Source organism: Hippoglossus stenolepis, chromosome 22, assembly GCF_022539355.2.
Source record: "Hippoglossus stenolepis isolate QCI-W04-F060 chromosome 22, HSTE1.2, whole genome shotgun sequence".
NCBI classification, from domain to species: Eukaryota; Metazoa; Chordata; class Actinopteri; order Pleuronectiformes; family Pleuronectidae; genus Hippoglossus; species Hippoglossus stenolepis.
The window spans coordinates 15,303,260-15,327,075 of NC_061504.1; the positions used below are offsets into that span (position 1 = coordinate 15,303,260).

The 23,816-nt window shown below is 47.0% G+C and overlaps 1 protein-coding gene across 5 annotated transcripts in view; it reads left to right on the plus strand.

Annotated features, from left to right (window-relative positions):
• pawr (PRKC, apoptosis, WT1, regulator) overlaps positions 1–23,816 on the plus strand; it is a 43,827-nt gene continuing 20,011 nt past the window's right edge. For 2 of the 5 annotated variants that reach the window (XM_035147423.2, XM_035147419.2), the window contains exons 1-2: positions 1–179; positions 428–1,121. In XM_035147423.2, coding sequence (XP_035003314.2) covers positions 558–1,121 — 564 coding nt within the window. In that variant the 5' untranslated portion in view covers positions 1–179; positions 428–557. Of the gene's footprint in view, positions 321–424; positions 1,122–23,816 lie in introns of all 5 variants that reach the window. The other 3 variants (XM_035147420.2, XM_035147421.2, XM_035147422.2) reach the window with 3 other exon arrangements.

Consider the following 23,816-nt stretch of genomic DNA (forward strand, 5'->3'; position numbering starts at 1 on the left):
AGACTGGGTGTTCGGGGCTTTCGGCTCCACTCGGATCCGCTCGGCAGCGCTCGGGCTGTGGAGCAGAGGGCAGTCAGGCAGGCAGTGGGAGCGCGGAGCTCCGGAGACGAGCACGCACACACACACACACACACCTGGTCTGACCGAGGAGGAGAGTTCAGCTCCTGACGTGCACACAGGTGAGTTCACCCGGAATCGAACTTGTGACAAAGTTGTGACAAACTTCTCCCTCTCTGTGCGTCGGTGGAGGAGGAGGAGGAGGAGCGGAGCTGCGGCGTTTTTACGCACGAAGAGAAAGTGGTTGTTTCTTTTTTTAATTGGTGCGTAAAAGTTGCGAGGAAAGTGCGAGGAGTTTGTTTTTTTTATTGTGGGGAAAGTTTGAAGTTGTGTTTTTGTGCTGACTGTGTTTCCGTGTACCTGTCAGCAGCGCCCGGGTTAACCACTGGAGGAATGCGGAGCCGCTAGAACCGGGGGGAGCTGAGCTGGAAGTTCACATCGACTCGCACGAACTTTTCATTCGGAACCAACTTGGCGAGCGAGTTCCTCCGAACAGGATCATGGCCACTGGCGGGTTCAAGCCGAACGCCACCACCGACTTCCTGGAGGAGTGGAAGGCGAAGAGGGAGAAAATGCGGGCCAAGATGCTGGGGGACATCGCGGCAGCCACCGGGGCTCCGCTGGGCTCCGGCCCCGGGAACAACGGCCGCCTCGCCGCCGGAGCTGTGCCGGGCACCGAGCTCACCAACAACGGCAACCCGGAGCGAAGCGCCTCCTCCGGGAACTGCCTCCCCTCCTCCCACTCGGTGGCTCGGTCCTCCTCCGGCTCGGCTCTGAGGAGACCCGAGGAGGACGCAGTGCACCTCCCCGCTCACCCCGCAGCCGCCCCGGCCAGCAACCCGAAGAAGGCCCCGCCTCAGCCGGAGAAAGCTCCGTGCGCCTCCCCGGACTCCAGCCCCGCGATGGCGTGCAACGACAGCGACAAGGAGAGCCCCTCACCCGGGAAGGGCAAGGAGAAGAAGAGCAGCGGCCCCAGCGCCAGGAAGGGCAAGGGGCAGATCGAGAAGAGGAAGCTGAGGGAGAAGAGGAGATCCACAGGTGTTGTCAGCATGCCGTCCAACGAGGTGAGTCCATGTGCACAGGTGAGACCCATGTCCTCACATCCTGAGGTTCTGAGACTCAGAGTCAGAGTCTGGAGGCCTGAGCTGCTTCTGGAGGTTTGAGCCCAACACTGATCCTGATTTATGAGCATAAACATCTTAAAAACCCTTAAATGTCCCTAATAAACCGAGTCAGGGCCCTGCTCGGGTCTGAGTAAAGGGTTTTGTAGTAAAGAAAAAGAGTTATTTTCATGTTTCATATCATGTTTTCATTGCTAATTAAGTCGTTCGGTCTATATTTTGTCACTAAATGGGTCAAAAGCCCATCGTTAGTATCCAGAGCTCATTAAGACGTCTTCAACTTGTCCCTAATTCCAAAAGTTTAAGGTAAAAACTGAGAAAAAGCAGCAAATCCTCACGTTGAAGAAGCTGAAAGTTGAGAACTTTTAACTTAAATGACTCCTCTCACTCACTCAAATATCTAAATTAGGTCACAGCCCAAAAAAATGTGTGTGAATCCTCCTGATTTTCGAACTCAGATCGATACCCAGCCTGGATAGAAACACCCCAGTCAGTGATTGTTCTCCTGCAGTGGATCAGTTTACTGTCAAACACCTAAACTGTGTGAATCCAGTGGGTCGGTCGGTGGTTGTTGTGTGAAGCGAAGCGTCTCCGGGTGTGTTATTGTTGTATTTGTGTGTTTGCTGCTGTAATTTGCCTGTTGTTGCTCCTTTTTGTAACTTTATATCCAAGTTATTCTTTGGCTGTCGAGCGAGTTTAGCATCTTGGGAAAAATGTTGGGAAAGTCTTCTCACTTTAACACGTTCACTGTGTGTGTGTCTGTGTGTGTCTGTGTGTCTGTGTGGGGGTCCATAAATAATTCAAACAAAAAAGAAAAATAGCACTTGTTTTGTCAAAGTCTCAGAATTCCTCTCATACATGTGTCCGCTCTAATCGAGCGTCAGCAGCGACAGAAATGAAAGCAGCTCTCAGATGTTGGGGAGAGAAGCTAAAGACCGAGGGGGGTTGTGTGTGTGTGTGTGTGTGTGTGTGTGTGTGTGTGTGTGTGTGTGTGTGTGTGTGTGTGTGTGTGTGTGTGTGTGTGTGTGTGTGTGTGTGTGTGTGTGTGTGTGTGTGTGTGTGTGTGTGTGTGTGAAGGCGTTCATTGTTATTTAATTTAAATCATGTCAGACTCTTGCCTAATTCCTGTGGTTCACACACATTCAGGAACTGTGATACGCAGCTGAGCACACAGTCGAGTCTCCACGACTTCAGAGAACATTACATTGACTCACATTGATTTCCTGAGTTACTCTCCGAACCTTTCCCTTAACCTAACCTTAAATCCTGCCTTTCACCTTAAAACTGAATGATTTACCTTAAGTGGACTTGCTTTTGTCCCCATAAGGAAGACAAGTCTTACTGGATAAACAGCCAGAGCTCGGTGCCCTCCGGGGGGGGCACCACTGAGAGTTTGACCAGTTTGTCGGTTGCTGCTCCACATCCTGTCATTAGGTGCTGAGTCGTTTGAGAACTGGTCACAAGCCAGGCTGTGATCCACGGGGCTGTGCCGGACAGACGGAGCCATAGGCAGCTGATCATTATGTATTAAAGTGGGTGAAACACGGTGTTATTGAAGGAGGAAGGAGGGGGTCTGATGAAGAGGAGTCTGACTAAGAGGATTTGTGTGAGTGAAGCAGAAACACAGAACTGGAAGAACATGATCCCAACTGGAGGGATCGTCTGTGAGAAACAGACTCAGTGTCCTGGTTCTGATCGAGTCCCTTTTAGTTTTGTGTTTGTAACTTTTTTCAACAACCACCACAAACTCTTAACCTGGTTTTAAGAATCTGCTTGTGATTCATAAATGATATTCTCAGACTCAGGCTATTGTGATATTTTCACAATAAAGGTGTTTTTCCAAAGGACTTTGACCTTTGCCCTTTAACAACAATAAATGTAAATCATTGTATCACACTGAGGCTCTGGACGAGGGGCCACATGACCTGGTTGGCCCCCGGGCCCCGTCATGTCCTAATGACAGAATATATCTGATCTACAATGATGTGAAGTGGAAAAACAATTGAAAGCAGGAAGTGTTTAGGACTTTTGCCTTTTTAAATAGAGGATTTAGAGGATTCAACCACAGATATAATTTACTACGAAAACAGCTTCATTCTTTTATTGGATTATGATTTTTGCTCCAAAGCCACGTTTATTCTTCCTCCCTTCTCTGACACGTGTGACCTGTTCCTGACGATGTTTTATTCTTTTGACACGTAAACATTTAAATCAGGCCGACAGTAAACAACAGCTCAGATGATCTAATGCAACTTAAATAACAGAAGCTTCATCTCTCAGATCTCATGGCCTGAGATCCTTAAGAAACATAAGAATGTCAAAAAACTAAAAGATAAACATTCCCCTTGTTCCGTCTCTCGGCCTGTTGCACGTATATAAACGAGCGAAGGATGCAAATGAAGCCTCCCTCTCACAGCCTGTCTTTGTGAGCGAACACCAGTGGTCAGGTGTGAATGGAGATGCCTGGGATTATCTCCCTGCAGAATAATGGGCTGCTGAGCGGGATTTCCGAGCATCTGGGGAACCCAATCTTCCGCCCGTCGAGGCTATAATGGCCCGATAACAGCTCCGTGCTTTACTGGAAGAAAAGGCACTTTTTGCACGGCACCGATCAATACAAAGCTCCCGCTCGGCAGAAAGGTGTCTCCTTTCTCTGCCTCCCGCCTGCCGCCTCAGACTGGAAGCCATTGTTGTGGACGCCGACCTCTGACCCGCTCCCGACGTGCTTATGCAACGCAGGAATGTGGAAGCGGGGAGAGCGTGTGGGGTTCGAGCATCTCTGTGAAGTTTCGATTGCCCCATCTCTGAAAATTTATTGGGTTGTGATGTGAGCGTGTTTTCCGTTAGTCACGCCGTGCGATTGTGATTCATGTCGCTCATTGTGCAGGCTTTTTTTTTTTTTTTAACGACCTCGGTGAGTTATGAGGCCGCGGTCAGACGCCCCTGCCCAGGGAGTGTGAACCTTTGTTTTCATGTGGATGACTGGACCTGCCCCACAGAGGCTGCTGCTGCCGGGGCAGGGTGGAGCCCACCGGCTCCCCGGCTGCAACAATCTGTCTGCAGCGTCACCGCGGAGGTCAACAGGTCCATCATGCGATACTGTGCCGGGCGCTCGGGCAGTTAACACTCTGGTGACAGGAGAACACGGCGGACAACAGGGGCCTTGTTCAAACCGGAGCCTGTGACTCCAGGTGCTTCTGAATATGTTTAATACAGACACACTTTAATGTCTTTTAATCTATAGACCATCTTTGCTCAAACTCACAAAACTTTACTATTTTTTAAAATGTAGTGAAAATCCTAGAGTTTCTAAATGATGCAAAATACATCTGCAGAAGAAATATGTATAATATTAGATATCGGAAGAATTGTTTATTGGTTTTCCTCAGAGATAAAAGAAACGAGCTGGGAACCTTCTGTTTTATATCAAACCACGAATTTCTATGAACCTCCACGATCCAAAGATCCTGCAGCGCTTTGTTTATTGCACGCTCTCAATTTACAGCTGCACCAAAGAATGTTAATTTGCATTGGGTGGAGCGTGTTTCACTTGCTGCTGAAACCTTCTCCAAACAAGGCCACATCAACACAGTAAATACCACAGGGGTTTTATCATGGACTTAGGTGAGCAAGGAGCTTTTTAGGCAGAGTATTGTGTTCCCCTCGTTTCTCTTGTTGTTTGGACAACAGGGGAAACTAAACTCTTTTTAATTAATACATGCGTTTCTCCACGTGAAGCTTCCCCCAAAAGCCAGAAGCAGCGGCAACGTTACTGAGAACCTTTTAGTCTGGTTGAATTATTGGAACGAGCCCTGGATTGTTTACGAGGGTCTCCGTCACAGGGAAAGTTTCAAAGGGATGAAAAGATCGTCTCAGAAGAGCTGTTCGGTGAAACTCCAGAGGAGGAGGAAAGAAAGAGGAAGTGTTGCTCGCTTGCCTCGGCGATGAAGTGGTTACCAGCCGGGCTCGTTTCCACCCTCGGCACCTCGTAAAATACACCGCACCTTCGTAATGGGCCGTGACTCGTGGTTTTGTGCAGTTTGCAGGATTGTTACGTAAACTTCGGTTCCTATTAAAGTGGCCCCTGGCTATAGGTGGGTGTCTGTTATGTTGATAGATGGCGTCAGATCACGTGATGAGAACGAAAGAGGCTGTGAGGAGGTAAAATCAGCGTCTAGATGCTGTTTAGAGACAAACATCACAAACATCACTACCTTTGTGCGGTGGATTAATGTGTCAATGGTCAGATTCATAGTCTGTGGGTAATTTCTGGCTAAATTTAGACTTTGGTGGAAATGCACTGAATTCCTGCAAAGATTCTCTCTTCTTTTGGAAAGTTCCTGCAGTGGAAACGCAGCTTTTTGGTTTATTTCTCTACCTTCACCAGAGGAAGAGTTTAGAAGATTGTATCTGTCACAGACACACTGTGGAAAAGTTCCTCTGACGTTTGTCTGGGTGTGATGATGGTGTTTAAAGAAGAGTTTCTGTTCTGTGGCATCGCCTGCTTGATATTTACTGTCGGACGTCTGCTGTTATTTGCACATTGAGGCTCAAAGTCTGTTCCGGATCTGGGTCACTGCTCTTTAGTTATGTCTCCCCGGGAGCAGACGGTGGATTATTACTGAAGAACACCTCCTGCACTTCACCCACAGGAATGCACAGTCATGCAAAACCTGCAGTGTCTCCGAGCACAAGTCGAGAATAAGACGTTTCCCTGCAGGCTCGTCCCAAAGCTCTGCTCCACTGAGGGTAACGTTGTCAATTTAAGGACTGACTACTAAAAATCCACTGTTTGCAAAGGGAGAAGCCTCTGAACCTTCCCTGCTACTTGAATAGCTTCAGTGGCCCGGTCGCTGTCCATCTGGCTAATCTTTAACTCCCGAGTGTTTGCACATCCAGCACGTACAAGCATCAGTCACCTGTTATTGTGTTGGTTTTGGCTAGAAACTCAGGAAATAAGGTCACACAGAGCAGAAACGATCGATCCTGAGGAATCTGCAGCAGTTGAGAAGCCACGCCGATTAAACCGGTTCAACCCGGTGCGCAACATTACCCGTGTAAATATTTAACCAAACCCACGTGGACTGTTTTCTCCGCAGGTGCCAAACGATGTCGGAGTGAATCGACTCCTCCTCGTCTGACTCTGGTTTCAGGGGCCAATTTCTTTCATTAACACATCTTCTCTGTCATGATTCCCCCTTCTCGTTAATTCCCTCCTCATTACCGGCGTTCACACTGGGACCATTAACACGATCCAGTAGTGCTGACATGCAGTTTGTACAAATATGAGTTTGGGATTTTAATCCTGATTAACGGAGGCGTGAGGAGATCGGTTTCACGCTCTGCTTTTTGGGAAACACGTCTCCCCCTGTTGTGTGAACTTTCTCCACGCAGCTGCCCGGGCGTCTCGCTGGTTCGACAGCTCGCAGGCACACAAACACACACAGCGGGGGTGTTAGGTAAGAGAGTCACGGATTAGAGGAGCGGGTGGGTGCGTGCGGTGATTTTGTGCGACTGTAGCATGTAACCCATTTGTCGGACATTCCTGTGTGTTTGCTGACGACTGCGCGGAATTTGTGAGTCAGCCCTAATCAGGCCACTCTGCATGATTAGGCATTTGGGAGCCCGACTATTTGTATTCATTAAAGTAGAATTACTTAGAGACCCCACTCTCCCTGTTCCCCACTCCCCTCGTCTATTTCAGATTCTCTTCACATTCCACATGTGTGTGTGTCTGTGGTCTGCTTTGTTTGGAGAATTCAAGAAAATAAGTAAAGCTGCTGTCAGACACTGAAACTCTTCCTGCAGCCGTCTGGTAAAATGTCTGTGTGAGTCCATGTGAGAATAGGACAGGAAGAAACTCACTAGCTGGTGACTTGAAACTGGAATTAGAATGTATCAGGATGGAAAAGAGGAAAAGAGGAGCCGTGACGATGGAAGACACCGACAGAGACGTCAACTTGGAAAGACGACGAGATTCAAGAGCCCTTTCTGGAGTTCTTGTCTCAAAACGTCTTAAATCTTCCCCTAATACATGAGAAGTTGAATTTATCTACAACAAAACAAGGTTCTGCTTTGGTTCTGGTTCTGCTAACGTTTGCTGACCCGTGCGGTTCCTACACAAACAAGAAGAGCAGCTGACTCAAGAGACCAAAGCCAGATTGAGATCGTAACTATCAACTCAAGAAGCTCTTTCCCATCTGACGTCTTGTTCGTGTACGACTCCTCTTTTTTTCATCCTGAGATATCTGTGTCATTCCAGTTTTCAAGTCTGTCACCTGTTACATCATCGACACGCCCACTCGCTCGCTTTCATTCCCACATGCAGCCGCTCTGGAGGAAAACTCCGGAGTTCAGTGCAGTAGCTAAAGTGAAAAAATATAATTTAAAACATTGTTATGAATAAAAGTTAGTTTGATAGAAACCCGAGCTGCGGTCCCGAGGTTCACGTTTGATGCCGTCTCAGTCACAGCTCTGCTCACTGTGCCGGTTTATTGCATGAGGGACAATAAGCCTCAGTGAAGTGTGTCTGAGTGAATGCACATCGACAGACGGATTCTGTCCCACAGGTTTTTCACGCACTGCTTCTGTGTGTTATGTCACCACGGATGCGCGGCGGCTCCTGATGATAAGCGTCGCAGTTTATCGGACGAGCGGGGCGGGGTTTACACGATGTGACCCGAGCTGGACGTGACGAGCGACGCACAAACGTAATTTCCTCCCCGGTTCGCTTCAGAAGGGAAAGAAGCCGAGGACTCAGACGGAGGAATGTCGGCGTCACAGGATGATGAATCTGAGTCCCTGCCGATGTTTTGTTTGGCGGTTTCACTTCTCATTTCTTACCCCAGAGAGAACAAACTTCATTTAAAGAATAAACGCTGCTCTTGAGTGAAAACAAGCAGGATTTATTAGAACAAGATATTTGAGGTTTTATGTGGTAATTTAAGACTGAGATGAAAATATTTTCGACACCGGCGGCTCGGTTTGATGGACGGCGCGCAGGCCACATGAAGTCGTACATCAAAAGGACGCAGTATTGAAACAGCCCCGGAATGCACTTGATCCCTTGAAATCGAATAAATATGTGGCTCTAAACATGCCGAGCGCGCGGAGCCTTGATCTTTAAGCTTTTTCTTTCCAACAAAGGAGCCAGAGGAGGTTCTACCTGTTCCCCAGCTCGTTGGCCGAGTCCTTTCTGTTTGTTCATGCACCACCTCACTTGTGTGAGCGTGTTGTGTTGTCTTAACCAATCCGACACGCAACGCTGCAGGCGACTGATCTGACTCTGCACCACCCACAGAGTCCGGCTTCTCTCATCCCAGCTCTCGTCTCGCTGGACTTGGAGAAATTGTGTTAATTTTCTTTCTGTGGTTCCATCGCAGCAGTTTGCATCTTTGTTTATCTCCAGACGAGGCTTTTAAAATGGCCTCCAGTGACACCTGCACGTTCAGACGCAAAAAAAATGCTGATTCACACGTTGTCTGAAATGTTACCTGGAGGACGACGCTGCGAGTTCATGACGTAGGAACCGGAGTGTGTGTGTGCGTGAATGAGAGTGTGACCCAGCTGTTGACTTGAGATACGAACACGCAGAATCAATACTGTTTCTTTAGCAACGTGTAAACAAACAAGAAGCAGGGCCAAGTTTTCAGTGGTGACATAGTGTCGGTCCACACCCTGTTGACGGAGGCTCGTCCAGCTCAGTGAACACGGCGTCAGGACAATGGTGTTTTCACTCTGTGTCTCTGTACGTCAGCTCAGTCATTAACGGTAGTCGACAGATAATTGAGGATGTTCCAGGAGGTTCACGTCCATGCTGGGTCGACTGTGTTGGACCTTTTCACACCACACAGTGAACAGCATGTCGTGTTTTTTTAATTTAAAAACGTCTCCTCATTATATAATTGATGCCGCAGCTGATGTTTTCCCCTTTTTATTTTTATACCTGCTGCTGTTTGGGCACGAATCTGTGTCCGATTGAAAGTGCGGCGGCGTTTCATGTTCAAAGAAAGAGAAGCCGAGCGGTAATTCCCAGCAGCGCGGCGTCTCGTAGCCGCCTCTCCTTGGCAGGCATTAACCTTTTACCTGTGGCGCTGACGGCCTCTTAAAAGATTCATAGCCAGTGAAACTTCTGGGTTCAGCGTGACCGATTCGATTTTCCGTTGATCGTACGCTTTGCCTTCCTCCATATGTGGTGAATCCCTCACTCTCTGTTTGTGTTTTTTCATCCTCCTTCATGGTATTTGGCCTTTTGACGCATCGAGTTTATATTTGTTTTCTCCTCCTCCTCCTCCGGTTCTAATGAAAACCCTGTCGTCCTCAAACGGCTCATTAGTGAATCTGTCCTCCAGCCTGCACACAAATGCATCAGTGGTTTGTTTGCGTCCACAGATTTCAGTGTGTGACCTCATAAGTAAACATGAGGAGAACCTGTGTGTGTGTGTGTGTGTGTGTGTGTGTGTGTGTGTGTGTGTGTGTGTGTGTGTGTGTGTGTGTGTGTGTGTGTGTGTGTGTGTGTGTGTGTGTGTGTGTGTGTGTGTGTGTGTGTGTGTGTGTGTGTGTGTGTGTGTGTGTGTGTGTGTGTGTGCGCTCGCCATCGTTCTCTGTTTCCTTTTCCCTCCGTCCACCTCTTAACCACCGTCGGTCCAGTAGCCAGACGTTGGAGCTGTCCTGGTCCACGATGGATGGGCCAGCGTCACCGGCTCCGTCTGTCCACAGGGCCGGATTTATCTTCCTCGTGTCAACCTCAAAGGTCACGCAATCAAGTGCAAACAGTCGTCAGGCCGCCATTACCCAGAGGACAGCGCGGGAGGGCTGCACGGCCTCCTGGGAATTCTGCTGAGGCGCTACCGAACGTAAACTGGATGTTTCTGCCCAGTGGACGATGTACATGACCACTCAGTGAAGTTTACGTCCAAATTAACTCTTTACCATACAACTGGTGGAATAAGGAACTGGCCCCATTTAAATAACAGTGAACAAAACTTACATTTATTGGGTTAAAGCATAAAACACGTTTTCATTTGCGTTTCTGGCTGTTGGAAATTCTTACAGCTGCTTGTTTCTTCCGTGTGAAGTCTCTATTGTGTGAATTTGTCTGGTGCAGCGTTAGACGATGTCAAGTTGTGGATAAATATTAAATGACAAATGCCCCAGATCCTTATTCGTGGCTCCAAAGTGAATCTGCACCGACAGGAAGCGAGCACCCATCCGATGAAGCAGGGCGCCACATGCGAAATTGAATTTCTTATTTGCGGAGCAGGAGCAATATTTACATACTGTCAACCCCCGGTTTTCATTTCCGAGCTCATGTACCCGCGTCACATCCCGAGTTCGTCTTCAGTCGAGTGTAGAGAAGTGGCACCGGGCTGGAATCTGTTCCCAGCACTGAGCTGTTGGCAGCTGGAGTTCAGCCTGTGCTCGAACCACGGGTTTGGTTTGTCCAACACAATGGCCTCTGCACACAATGGTCCTGCCTCTCTCTGCCGCTGCCGCTGGAATGCAAAACATGCTTTAACAGTTTCCGATACTGTACGTGTGAGTGTTGTGTTACAGGGTAAGTTGCACTCGGCAACACAACGCTGACGCACAAACAAACACTGGAACCACTGTGACACAACGGAATATTACAGAGACTTTATGTGTCAGCTGATGTTATTTAGTCGTTAAGTTGCTTTTTCACTTTAGTTAAATTGGTGTCACTTACTAACAGAGACAGTTTTAATAATAATCCACCATTTTAAAAGCAGAGGGTTGAAACGATTGTTCATTAATCGTGATCCGAGATAAAAAAAAGAATCGTGACGTTGATTTGAAGTCGTATCGCCCGGCGTCATAAACATCAGCGTTCACGACTTAAAAGGAAACTTTATTCAAACAGGAAGTGTTGACATGAGTGCGTCGGGAGGTCGAGCCCCTCTGGGACCCTCGTGGCACATTCACCAACATTATTGTGTCGCTGCAGTCTTGAGAAGCGGCCGCTCGCCTGCTGACTCCCAGGCCGAACCTCCCGTGGCCCAGACGTCCTGTTCTCTCCCGTCTCTCTCAGAGGAGCAGCAAGGATGCAGAGTAATGCTGCATCTTCATCACTCGCCCACGCTCCTCCTCTTCACTCAGGGTTAGTAAGAGGCCTGTTGTCGATGAGTTTGAAGGAGTTAACGCTGCCACGAGCATCTGAGTAAATCCCCCCCGGCCTCAGAGGAGAGTGATTTCTAACGGGGGGCATCGATTTGCCCCGGTTACATAACGTTACAGAGCAGGAGGCTTGTTGACACTCGTCCGTCAGACGGATGATTTTGGGATTTCACGCAGGAGTGTGAGTCGGCAGCTGTGTTTACTTAACGTCTGGGTTATTATTTCCAGCAGGAACGTTGATGGACGTGTCTCCGTGTCTCCGAGCTCGTCCAGGAGCGGCTCTGTGCTTTCCATTAATCTGCTCCTGTTCTCCAGCCGGATTCCTCATTTGCATGAAAAGCCCTGGCTCTCTCTCTCTCTCTCTCTCTCTCTCTCTCTCTCTCTCTCTCTCTCTCTCTCTCTCTCTCTCTCTCTCTCTCTCTCTCTCTTCCACCTCTCTCCTCAGGCGACGCTTCAGCGAACAGATAAAGAGCTTTAGTCTTTAAATATTAAGAGGCTACAATCAGCTGTCTGGTTAGTTCTTAAGTTTCAGGCGCTGTAACCCGACGCCTCCGTGTCGCCACGGAGACGATACCTTTCACTTTTCAAACTGAAACTTCTGTGTGTAACGTCACCCACTGGTTGAGCTGCCGTTTGGAAGTTTGGCACCATAATAACCATTATTTGAGGAGTAGGGGGTGGAGCCTGAATGCAGGTCATATGTCTCCTATTTGATGCTTTAACAACAGGGTGAAACCTCATGATTGACAGCTGAGACGAACTCGAACGACGTCTTCTGCAGCGTTTGTATCGGATAGATTTTTGGCTTCGAGCGTATATATACAGTTTATCGTCTGAATACTTAAGTCAATCTTATATTCTGGCAAATATTTATGTCTCATAAAATATTTGAGACTTTAGACTCTGTGGGAAACGTAACACAATGTGAACTGAGCCGGACCTGAAGGCGTCTGAATCCTCTGCTCCTGCACCGACTGTAGATTAAAGTAAAAAGTTCTTTCAGAATCTGTTTTTGTAATTAAGTTCAGGCTTGGAAGAGTTTGGGCCTCGGGAGACGCCGGAGTCCACATTCTTCTGCTGTGCACTCTTTGTCTTCACCCCCCCCCCCCCCCCACACCCCCCCTCCACACCCCAGGCCTGATGAGCAGTTGGTCTTCTTCCAAGGATATCCATTATCGAAATACTGAACTAATTCCCCCACTCAATCTCTCGCTCTCCCTCCTCTCATTCGAATCCAGCCCCTGTTCTTTTTTACTCTGCTGAGCAAGATAAGCCTCGGCAGGGCACGGGGTCGTGGAACACTGCGTATTGACGGCAGCCATTTCTGTCCAGCGCCGCCGAGAGTACAGTTCATTTGTTCAGACCCGCGGTATAATTTACCCCCCGAGTCTCACGAGGAGCCGGCGTTCTCATGAATAACAAACAGAGCTCTTTGCTCGGGGAAGAGAGTTCACGCCGACTCTCTCGCTCTCTGCTTTCTCACCTCAGACCTCCAGCCTGCTGCTAAAAGACCCACAGAGTTTATTACCAATTCCTGGGGGGGGGTTTCTCTGCGAGCTAGAAAAGGAGGCAGTGGGGGGCTTGTCGTGAATCCACCTGCTGCAGTTGAACAACGACAGAGATGAGGGTTTTGCAACGGCACATAAACACCGGCGTCGGTTATTTTTGCGAAAACCTGTCAGATCTCTTTGTCTTCCCAGGTTGACGTCTTCATCTTCTACGTGTCTGGCTCCTCTTTCTCATCCTGAGATACTTGTATTCTATTCCTCAGTTTTCCACCCGTTGTGTCACCATCACTCTCTTGTGGTGAATTCTCCGGACAGTGTCCTGAGCTGCTGTCCTCACACACCTGTCTGGGACGTCCTGGGTCTCATTTGTCTCTGTGTTCACTTATCCAGGTTAAAGGAGCCTCCGGGCCTGAAGAGCCTCGGGCAAACCGGGTAGCCTTTTCTAATCCCACATTCCCCCGCAGCTTTTTTTTAAGGGAGGCTGGCAAATAACCAGGCAGACGGGGGGAGGGGGGGGGCAGTGATAACCATCCACATCCTCTCTTATTTGTATGTAAATGCGAGGATGCAGCGATGCGTTGAATCTGATATAGAGAGCTGGAAGGAAATGGAAGAGGGGACAGTTTTTATTTATTTTTATTGCTGCAGGTCCGTGCACTGACTGTGTGCCGTTGCACCGGCCCCGGGTGCAGCGGCGAGGAATGCACTAATCATGCGACGCCCTCGCCAGCTGCCTTTTGTCTGCATTTGGAAACCGAAACAAACAAATCCACCCCCGGGTTTCAACCGATCCTCTCTGCCTGTGTAACTCACAGTGACGTTGGGGGAGAGAGAGAAAGAGGACGGAGCGGGAAGTGGTCATTGTCCTGGTCTTCCAGGAAGAGGCTGGACCCCCCCCCCCTCTCACCCCCACCCACCCTGCCTCTCCACCCCTTAACTTCCCACTCCTGTCTTCTTCTCTTGTTGTGATGGGAAGGGTTGTATTCACTCTCCCCTCTCTCTCTCTCAGCCTCATCACCTGTCCTCCCTCAAATCTTTTGTATTTCTTCTTTATTTGAAAAGGGACAGTGTGGAATTAACATTCATTCACATGTAAAGTGGTAGTTACAGGTTTCTAGTTCAGATTCAGGTTCGATTTACTTTCTTCTGCAGAAGCGTTAAAACTTCCCTGAGCGTCTGCCTCCCTGCTTCTGATGCAACTCTGGCACCGGTCGCACTTTTACAAAAAATAAATCTTGTGCTCCGACGGTTTCAGGCCTGAAGCTCAGTTCGTTTTCCGTCAGTCTTAAGTTTTTCCAGTTTTTCGAGTGTGTCCCTCTGATTATTTAGACAGTGAAAGGAGTTTTGAGGCAGTTTGTGAATTTCTTGCTCGAGGCGCCGTCGTCTAATTGAATTATTGCTTTTTGTGCAGAAAGATAATTATATTTGTTTTGTTTTGTGTGTTTTCTTTTATGAAGGAGTGAGTCACTGAACCACTGATGAATTTTACATAGTCAGTCTTATCAGTGCGTCTGGCTGCACTTAATTTCCAACATGTTATTAAAGTGTTTTTCTAATTTTACATCAGAATTCAGTTCGATAACAAAGGATTCTGATTGAATATTGTTTCCAACATAAAAACAAAAGAATAGAAAATGATTTTCTTCTTCATCGGCACCTGATTTTTGTCTGATTGGGTCGTTTGTCTCTTCTTCTCTCAACTTATAAAAGCTCAGAAGTTTTTCTTCTCTGTTGGAAAAAGTCCACATATTATTCAAAGTGACGTGAGCTGCACGTGTTGGACGCTGCACTGGTTCCAGTTTCCTGTTCTCCTTTTACCAGTTTGATGCCAGGATGTGTCATATTACAGCTCGGTCAGTGTCAGGTGACTCACTACCTGCTCACTTTCACCTTCGGGCCGTCAACAAGATGCACTGAGCCTTTATTCTGAAATCATCTTGGGACGAAACATCGTTTAGATTCTGTATCTCGAGCATTTTTGAAGGTGAAGATATCATTTCATTAATATCTCCGGTGTTTGAAGTGTCTTTGACATAAAATAACTTGACCAATGCAGCCAGATCTCCTTTTGATGCTTTGGTTAAAATCCAGGTTAAAGTCATTTTAAGGGTTTTTAGAAAATTCTGTGTATTTTTCCTGGAAAAGTCTGAAGAATCAAACGTCTGAGCTGAGACCAAAGCTCCAGCTGTTAATCATAATGTTACTGTTGATACGACTTAACTACAAGTGCCAGTACTACTGTGATACAGCTGTAAGTCATAAACAACATCCTCAAGCAGCCTCATGTGGAAGTTGACCTGAAAAGTTTCAGGACAAAGTCGATAAACTTCATCAAACAATACGAATAAAGTCTGATATGGTTTAAAAATGTGGAAAATGTAGAACAGCGTGTTTTGACAGGGTGTGTGTGTGTGTGTGTGTGTGTGTGTGTGTGTGTGTGTGTGTGTGTGTGTGTGTGTTAATAGGGAAATAAAACGCATCTAAAACAACACAGGGCGTCTTTTGTGTTCAGAACAAACAAACATCAGTGACTCAAACACCACAGACGTATCAAACGACTTCTGATGACACAGAGATGATTTTAATTACCGAGCTGCCTGCGTCTCATTACAGTACCGACTTTAATTTCAGGTTAATGTGAGTTAAGTGGTTTTTCGGTGCTTGAGCGTAACCAACAAATACACGATAAGCTCGGTGTCAAAATTAAGAGGAGTCACTGGCTGTAGTGGGAGCTATAATTTGATTTCTGTTCGTTTTCAGTGCTTCAACGTGAGCCTGTCTGAACGTTAGAGCGTTTAAACCTTTTCACGTAATAACACAAATTTAGCACATGAGCCTGAATATGAGCAGAATATGATTTCAAGAAAAACTTGAAAGATTTATTTATTTGGTATTTCACGATCAAACCAAACTAATCTCATAGAAAGAATTGTTCTAGACACAAGAACATTGGAGATTATAAAATAATGGGTCAGTGTTTAACATTTACAAGTGGGAAAATAGTTTCCATGTAGAAAGTTCAAGGTCCAAACTATCTTTATTATCCCCGAGGGGCAATTAACTGTGCCGCCAGAATTAAGCACATAATAACAATAAATACATCAGATCTGTTAGTTCTGCATCTTCTCAGATTGAATCTACGGAAGCAGAAAAAACTCACTGAACAGCGTGTGACTGAAATCGTCTTGTTCAGGCCTTCTTTAAAAAGTTAGAGACTCATAATGTGTCTTTATTTTATACGACAACACTCCTGAAAGTCATTTTATACAATTAAAACCTCACAAACACAGCGTCTTCCTTCAGTAGAGACAGTTCGGAGGCAAACAATGTTGGAAATAGTTAAAAACTTTCCTTACAAGAGTCGGAATTATCAGAAATAATCAGTTTTATTATCATTCTTTTCTTCGTTAATTTGAAACCAACGTTTCCGGGAGAATCAGCCGCCTCAGGTCGACTGTTATTAGTGGACAAAGGAGGATTAACAGGTATTTAAGAGGATTTATTTAATGATCAAATGTTAAATATTTGTCTTTCCTCCTGCAGAGCTCACACCTTTAGCTAATATATCTTTTTTACGGCCTCTGTAAATACACAGAGCCAATATCTGACGAGCGGTTATGTAACACGGAATATAACCATGTCAAACACAAGGAAGTACAAGACAAAGAAAAATAAACCTCAGTGTTAACGATTAAACTTTCCTCCAGCTTCGTGAACGTCACTGAACCAACTCCAAACATGGCGTCATGTCAGACAACGTGGTGAAAGCTCTCAGGCGAACTTCCTGCCGGGTTTGGCCGACGTGCAGAACGTCCCGCAGTAAAAAGTAAATATGTAAAACAACAGGAACACATGCAGTGGGGTTATGTAACAGTGGTAACCGAGTCTACGTGGCTTTTTCTAATTATAGTTTATACTTTGACTCTATAATCTTCTCCAAGGACATTGTGGGCCATTAGTCGTCAATAGAAACCGACCTGCTCATCCTGTCACGGACGAATCGGGATCGGCTGACGTGAAATCTTTTGTTTCACAGAAGAAACCGTGCAGAGAAGATGTGCAGTTATGTTTTATGTAAAGAAAGAAAATCGCTAGTGAAAGATCAGTCCGGGACGTCTTCGTTAGAAAGTCATTCATTTGGAATTCCTGCAGCACATTAATATTATTATTCCCACATTTACTGATTCATTTGCTTGTTTTGGTACCGGTCCCGCTGAGATATGTCGTCGGGCTTGAACCGACGCTCGAGGCCCCGTTTCAGCTCCTTCGGTCCAAATTCCACTTTGTCCGCAGGGAAATCCATTTAACTGCTGTTTTATGGTCGGAATTGCAGCAATGATTGCTCCGGGAAAGTTTGCCTGGAGGGGAGCAGATGGGCGCTCGCAAGTTCCTTCTCCGGCGTCGCTCCTGCCCTTGAGGGATGTGGAGAGAGAGCGGGCGAGTGCAAATTCACCCCTGTGTGGAAAAAACAGGCCCCTGCCCCAAAGAGATAAGGGCCCGTTTTGACCCCATTAACGCCGGGAAGGAGGTAATCGGCATGGAGGGAGAGAGAGGGAGAGAGGGGGGTGCTGGCATGCAGCAGCAGTAAGAGGCAAAGCTTTGTTACCTCCAGTGGAAATTACATAACATAATCACAGGCTACAGACACACACACACACACACACACACAGGCTTCCCCATCCAGCTTCTCCTGCTGTTATCGAACCTCCCCCCACTCGTTGCTGAGGAGCCTCCAGTGACGCTGTGCCACATGTTTACTTCAGGCAGGAGGTCTTCGCTGCGTCGTCCCACTTCCAGACTTCACACACATTCCTGTCAGACGTGCTCAAAAATGATCCGTCTTCGCTACTCGACTTTTTTACGCAATAGGACGAGCGACCGCTGGACAAACTTTAGTCCCATGAAGACGTTACTTTGGAGTGACCTTTGACCTCCTCCCTTAAGGGCGACTTCATGCTGCCTTTAGGTGAGAAAAGAGATGCGTCCATTTCCTCGTTCCTGTGACCGGGCGCACAACAGTTGCTTATACATGTTGGTTTTCGTGTCATTTAACTGTGAGACGATCACGTGAGGGGTTATTCGGCCCTGGCGGAGGGATACGCTCTCCTGAGTGACATCGTTTTTTCCCTGAATTCCTTCATGTGGAGGAATTATCCTCACGGCCCCAAAACTACAAAACCACAAATTAGTTTAGAAGGACTTTATAATCTGCCCCACACACAAGAGCCTCGTTCCTTTAAAGCCGCTAGACCTCAGAAATGGAGGCGTCCCTCCTCGAGGACACACAGACATATAACAGATGTTGTATGTATGGAGTAGAAAAGAGATGACTTGACAAACAGGAGGACGATATACATAAAGCTAAAGAAAGTGCAAACCTACGAGAAAAATGTGGATCTGAAAAGACAAAGAGCATCGTCCTGGATCTGCCGAATAGAACGAGATGCTACGACAGGATTTAAATAGAAAATAGAAGACAGAGCTTGATATAACAACAATTCCTCTTGTAAACCACAAAGACCAATAAAACACCACATACTTTATTCATGTGGTTTTCTTGTTTAGACAGATTTTCACGGACCCCCTGTGCTCGGCCTCGGGGCTGTTTTCATCACCCCTGCCTCACAGCGGAGCATCAAAAACACAGGCAGCAGGAGAAGAGGAGCGGAGAGCACGTTTGTTTTTCTGCTTATACGTGGAGTTGGTTAAATGCCAGCGTTGGCAAAGCCTCGTCTGTCTGTCCCCGGCCTGAGGGTCCGGCACGCCGCGCAGGACCGGTGCACGAGCAGCGTGGAACTCACCTCCTCGGCTGCGTCTCTGTTGTCCTGGGGTTTCATACGTGTGTGTGTGTTGAAGTGAGATAAGACTGTACCTGCTGCTGAAGTGAGGCCGGTGTCCAAGTCTGTTTTATTGTGAAGCCGCAGATAAAATGTCTTCTAGAGCTCGAACCTTTATGGCTCTTTGTGTGATGCTGATCCAGATCAAGATAGTAGGGAGTGAAAAATGTGCGGCACTGATTCCTAAGAATTGTACAGTTTAACCACAGACTTTATTATCAATAACTTTCAATAAAAAGAAAACAGAAATACAACCAAATGTATAGAACTTGAATTGAGAGAATAATATAGATTAACTGATTAGAATAGGGAGGTCAAAGGTCAAGGGCACGCCTCTTGAACACGATATCTCAAATCTGCTTTCAAGAAATTTCTTCAGATTTGGATCAGTTGTCACTCAAAGATAATCTGATTAGATTTTAGGGGTCAAAGGTCACGCTGACCTCCTCAGAGTCACACTGATAAAAACGCCGACACTGATGTTTGTGAAAGGCTCGTTTTTATCTTTCTGGCTCTAATCTCCTCACGTCTTGGACACTGGTTCTGCTCAGGGACCCGCAGCCTGTCTCGTCTTGTTATCGTCTCTGTTTGTGTCTCTTGTCCTTTTTCATTTTCCAACTGCCCACATTGTCTTGGATGGGAAATCCAGTCCGTGTTGGCCGGAGCGGTCAGTGGCCACACAGGTTTGATGCCTCCAGCAGACGTGGTTTCCCTGTTCGGCCGCTGCACAGGAGGGACGAGAGCTTATTTTCCTGAGTGTCTGCTGCTCGTCTCTGCCGGCGAGAAGACTCTGGAGAGAGAATGTGGTGGAACCCGCCAAAGTAAACCCACAGGAAGTTGATGAGTGTCCCGCCGCCGTGGCTCAGGGGGATCAACTCGCACTTGATTGAAATTCCTCTGACATTGGAACCGTGCTCGCCGCTAACTGCTCGACCTTCTTGCAGAACCATTACTCTCTGCTTCGCCAGTACGGACGCACTCTTCGCTACCGTGGCGTCATCTTGGCTCCGCGCGGAAAAACTTCTGCATGTTTCTCATTTGTGCGTTTTTCTCCTGTTGATGATTACTCTTCACTCAGACGTACAGTCGCAGCCTCCGCGGCTCCGAGCGCCGGTTATTGAGCTGTCACAGCTGATTCTGCTGCTTCGCTGTAAGACATGAACTCGGGGAACTCGGCGTTACTCAGCGTTTTGATGGGAAGGAGCTTTTTCTTTATCGGGTAATGGAAGAAGAAAAAAAACGCCACCAGGTCTGAACGGGGGCCTAATTGTCTCGGTTTGAAAAGCGAAGACACAACAGAGCAAACTATGGATTCTAACTGGAACCATGTGGCTGCGTAGTGTGTTGTCAGAGTGACGTTACGGACCCACAACGTGTGTGTAGCTCACAAACACGCACTCTGACAGAGGCTTCCCCGGCTCTGACATCTCACTTCACCACTCGGGCCTCTCGCCCTCTCGGGGTCGCCGCTGTTTATTTAGATTATAAATCATTTTTTCGGTGTGTCCCTCTCTCTCATCTCCCTCGGCAGGCGTCAGGAACAGAGATGAGAGGGGGGTAACTGGTATTTCGGGGGGTGGGGGTGGGGGGGGGGCAGACGCAGGCTTTAAATAGAAGTGTTTTTCGCTCATTGTTTTTCTTTCTGTGTCAATCAGAAGTACAGTGGTCCCGGAGGCCCCGCTCCAGCTGTGCGGCGCGGTGGTGTGCGGTGGGTCGACGGGACTCGGTCGGCTGTTTGTTTAGACGAGCTGCTCCTACAGGGCTCAGCTGTGAATTCCACATATGGTTTCGTGCACGCAGGTAGTCATGCAGCATGAGGCACGGAGGGGAACTGAAGACCTGGTGTTTAGAACCACTTTATTACTTACTTCACTTTTCATTCCACATTTTTTCACAGCATTTAATATCGAGCTGATTCAGGCATTGGGCCCTTTTGGATTTAATATCAACATGTGTGAGAAGAGACGAGTGTTTCCCAAACACAAGATGGACGATACTTCAAAAATGAAGCTAAAACCAGCAAGAAACACATTGTACAGCTCAGTGATGAAGTACTCAGACATTTTACTTCAGTAAAAGTACCACATTAACTTTTTTACTTGAGTAAAAGTAAGTACTTGCTTTTAATTGTGTCCTACTCCCTAATACTAAGTCATGTTAACTGTAGTAGTGTTGTGTGTGTGCAGAGACTCGTGCAGTTGTGTGTTGTGTGTGCAGAGACTCGTGCAGTTGTGTGTTGTGTGTGTGCAGAGACTCGTGCAGTTGTGTGCTGTGTGTGCAGAGACTCGTGCAGTTGTGTGCTGTGTGTGCAGAGACTCGTGCAGTTGTGTGTTGTGTGTGCAGAGACTCGTGCAGTTGTGTGCTGTGTGTGCAGAGACTCGTGCAGTAACGAATCAGATCAAATGGATTCAGTAGTTAAGGGTTTTGTGGGTTATGAAGAGTTTCCAAATTCGTTCCTCGTCAAACTTCTTATTCGTCCTTTTCTATGACGACTCAGGAATTTGTGGTCTTTTCATTTTTCCATAAAAAAAAACTGAAAATCCATCAGAGATGAGTCCAACCTAACGAGGACAAACACAGCAGCAGCAGTTTGTCCTCCATAAAGCTCCTAATCCCGTTGATAAATTAGATTTTGAAGAGACAGCTGTTGCTCAGCCAGACGCTTTGTATAAGATAATTGAATTGTGACCTGCTCTGAACCCGGGGGGCTGCGACTCTAACCAGACGTGTTTTGTTTTGTTTCTACGAGACATTATCTCCTTGATTAGGCTCAGAAATTCCCGTCCAGCAGACCGGAGCCTTAAAGATGACACAGAGGAGGAAAATCTCAGGAGGAAATCTTTGCTCTCCGAGTCATTCCTCACTAATGACTGGATCACGGCTCGGAGCAGCTTCTCAAACCCAAAGTGTTTTTATTTGGTTTATGATTAAACACGGAATTTGTCCAGCGTCTGTTTGGACTGAGACAACATTCAGACGTGAGAAATATGATACAAACAACATAAGTTAAGTTTGATAAGTTTAATGCTTATGAGAATAAAAGTATGAACTCAGAGGCTGAATCATTCATTATTCAAGTCAGTCGTATCAGGTAGATTTTCATTCATCAATAAATCAGTAAATCTAGTAAATTAATAAATCTTATCTTGACAGTCTTGTTGCTAAATGAGTTCAAACAGCAAAAACAACACTCGTATCTTTGCAAGAACTAAACTTAAAGAGCATGAAATCAAATCCAAACTCAAACACTGTGACATGAGGTTGTTTGACTTTCCTCCACGACGGCAGCAGGTTTGTTTGTTTGTCACGTGACACAAACACACAACCTCTCAGTGCCAGGTGTGTTGTTCAGGTGCAGGTCGGGGGACAAGCTCGATAAAGCACTGCCCTCAGGTGCCCTCAGGCTGCTACTGCTCTCCAGCTGCCCGACACACACACACACACACACACACTCCCAAACACACACTCCCAAACACACACACACACACGCATGATTAGAAAAAGAAATAAGCAGCACTTAAACAGTAACTTCAGCTCAAACTTTACAGAACCAACCGACACATTGAGCTGTTTACAAAGCCTTTGCTTAGTTGTATTCTGATAAACTAGAAACAGCTTTTTATAAAAATCTGCAGCAGGGCTCAACATCCATGTTTGGAAAAACAAATACAGAAAATCAGGAAGTGATTATTCTGCTAGTTTGAAATCCCTGCATCAGCACGAGAGCAACATGAAGTCAAGTGGCTGGAATTTGTCTGAAGAGGTTCATTTTGTTTTGATGTGTTTGTTCGTTGTGAGCGTGACTCACTTATTTAATCTGTTTTCTATGAAGCGGGCACAGGGAGAGAGAGAGAGAGAGAGAGGCATTGGACACTGGAAGATGTGGTGTAATTACTCAGGAGCGTTGTGGCGTGTTGTGTTTGTTGTTTAGTTTTTCTTCCTCTTTGCTCGGCAGTGGCGTCACGGAGCAAACCCGACAATGTGTGAAAGCCGTTTGCACTTAGGTCGCTGCTCCCGGTCCTGCAGCCTCCTGGACGCTCCGGTCCTGGCTCTGCTCCTTCTCAACGTGTCTGTGGTTCTTTTGATAGGTCTGTGAAACCTGAATAGTCCCCGAGTTGTCGGGGGCGCTGAATGAGCGCGAGCCGCCGGCCAACAAAACCGAGCGCCCGCGGCCAAAAAAACACGACGGCCGCTGCAGAAAGGCAGCGAGGACTGAAAGCGGCACTTGGCGCCGTGACCGCCTCGCTCGCGTTAGATAAACAGAGTCAACAGAGAAGGGTTTCTGCTCCTCAAGTATCTGAGCCTCACGCTGACCCTGAATATCTCCTCTCTTATGAGGTGTCCATTGTGAGGAGGGTCTGCTGACACAGAACTCGGCTCGTTTCCCCTCCGCCGAGTCCAGGCCGGTGCCAGGTTGAAAGGTAGACGAGGGCCAGCGCGTTCAGGAGGCTTTGTGGGGTGGAATAGACAAAAAGCACGGGCCTGGGATGCCAGATGTTAAACAGGCCATTTGGCATCCCATCATGCTGTGGGCTCGGGGCGGCGATCGGCCGAACACGTGAGGAGATACCAGACATTCCAAGTCAGCCACAGCTCGGGGTCAGAGGTCACATCGTAGAGATAAGCTGTTATTAACTCTGTGTGTGGCTCAAGATGTCGCTCCTATCCGTCCGTGACACAGCGTCATGGTTCCCGGCACAAACAGTCAGATATGTCCTGAAAGGCTGAATTTGAAACGATGGCCGAGGCTCAGTTATCTCACAGTTTAAATCCATTTTCATATAAACCTCTGGTATCGTCTCCGGCTGCAGGAAGATGCTGAACGGTTCAGTTTACAGAACAAGATGTCGTCTAGCGATGAGCAGTCAGATGTCAAATGTGGTAAATTTTAAAATCGTTTTTTTCGTATAGAATTTTAAAAAAAAAGAAGCAAGTTTTCAGTTGGTGGCTTTGCAGCAGTTGGTGTGTTTCCAGGAGGTTATGTTGTCACCTCTGTCCGTTTGTTTGTTTGTTTGTGTGTTTGTGAACAAGATGACACAAAAACAACTTTACAGATTTCCCCCAAACTCAGTGGAAGGATTTAATTTGCGTGAAGAAAGAACCAGTGGAATTTTGGTGCAGATCCAAGAAGTCTTTTATTACTTCCTTCAACTTTACGT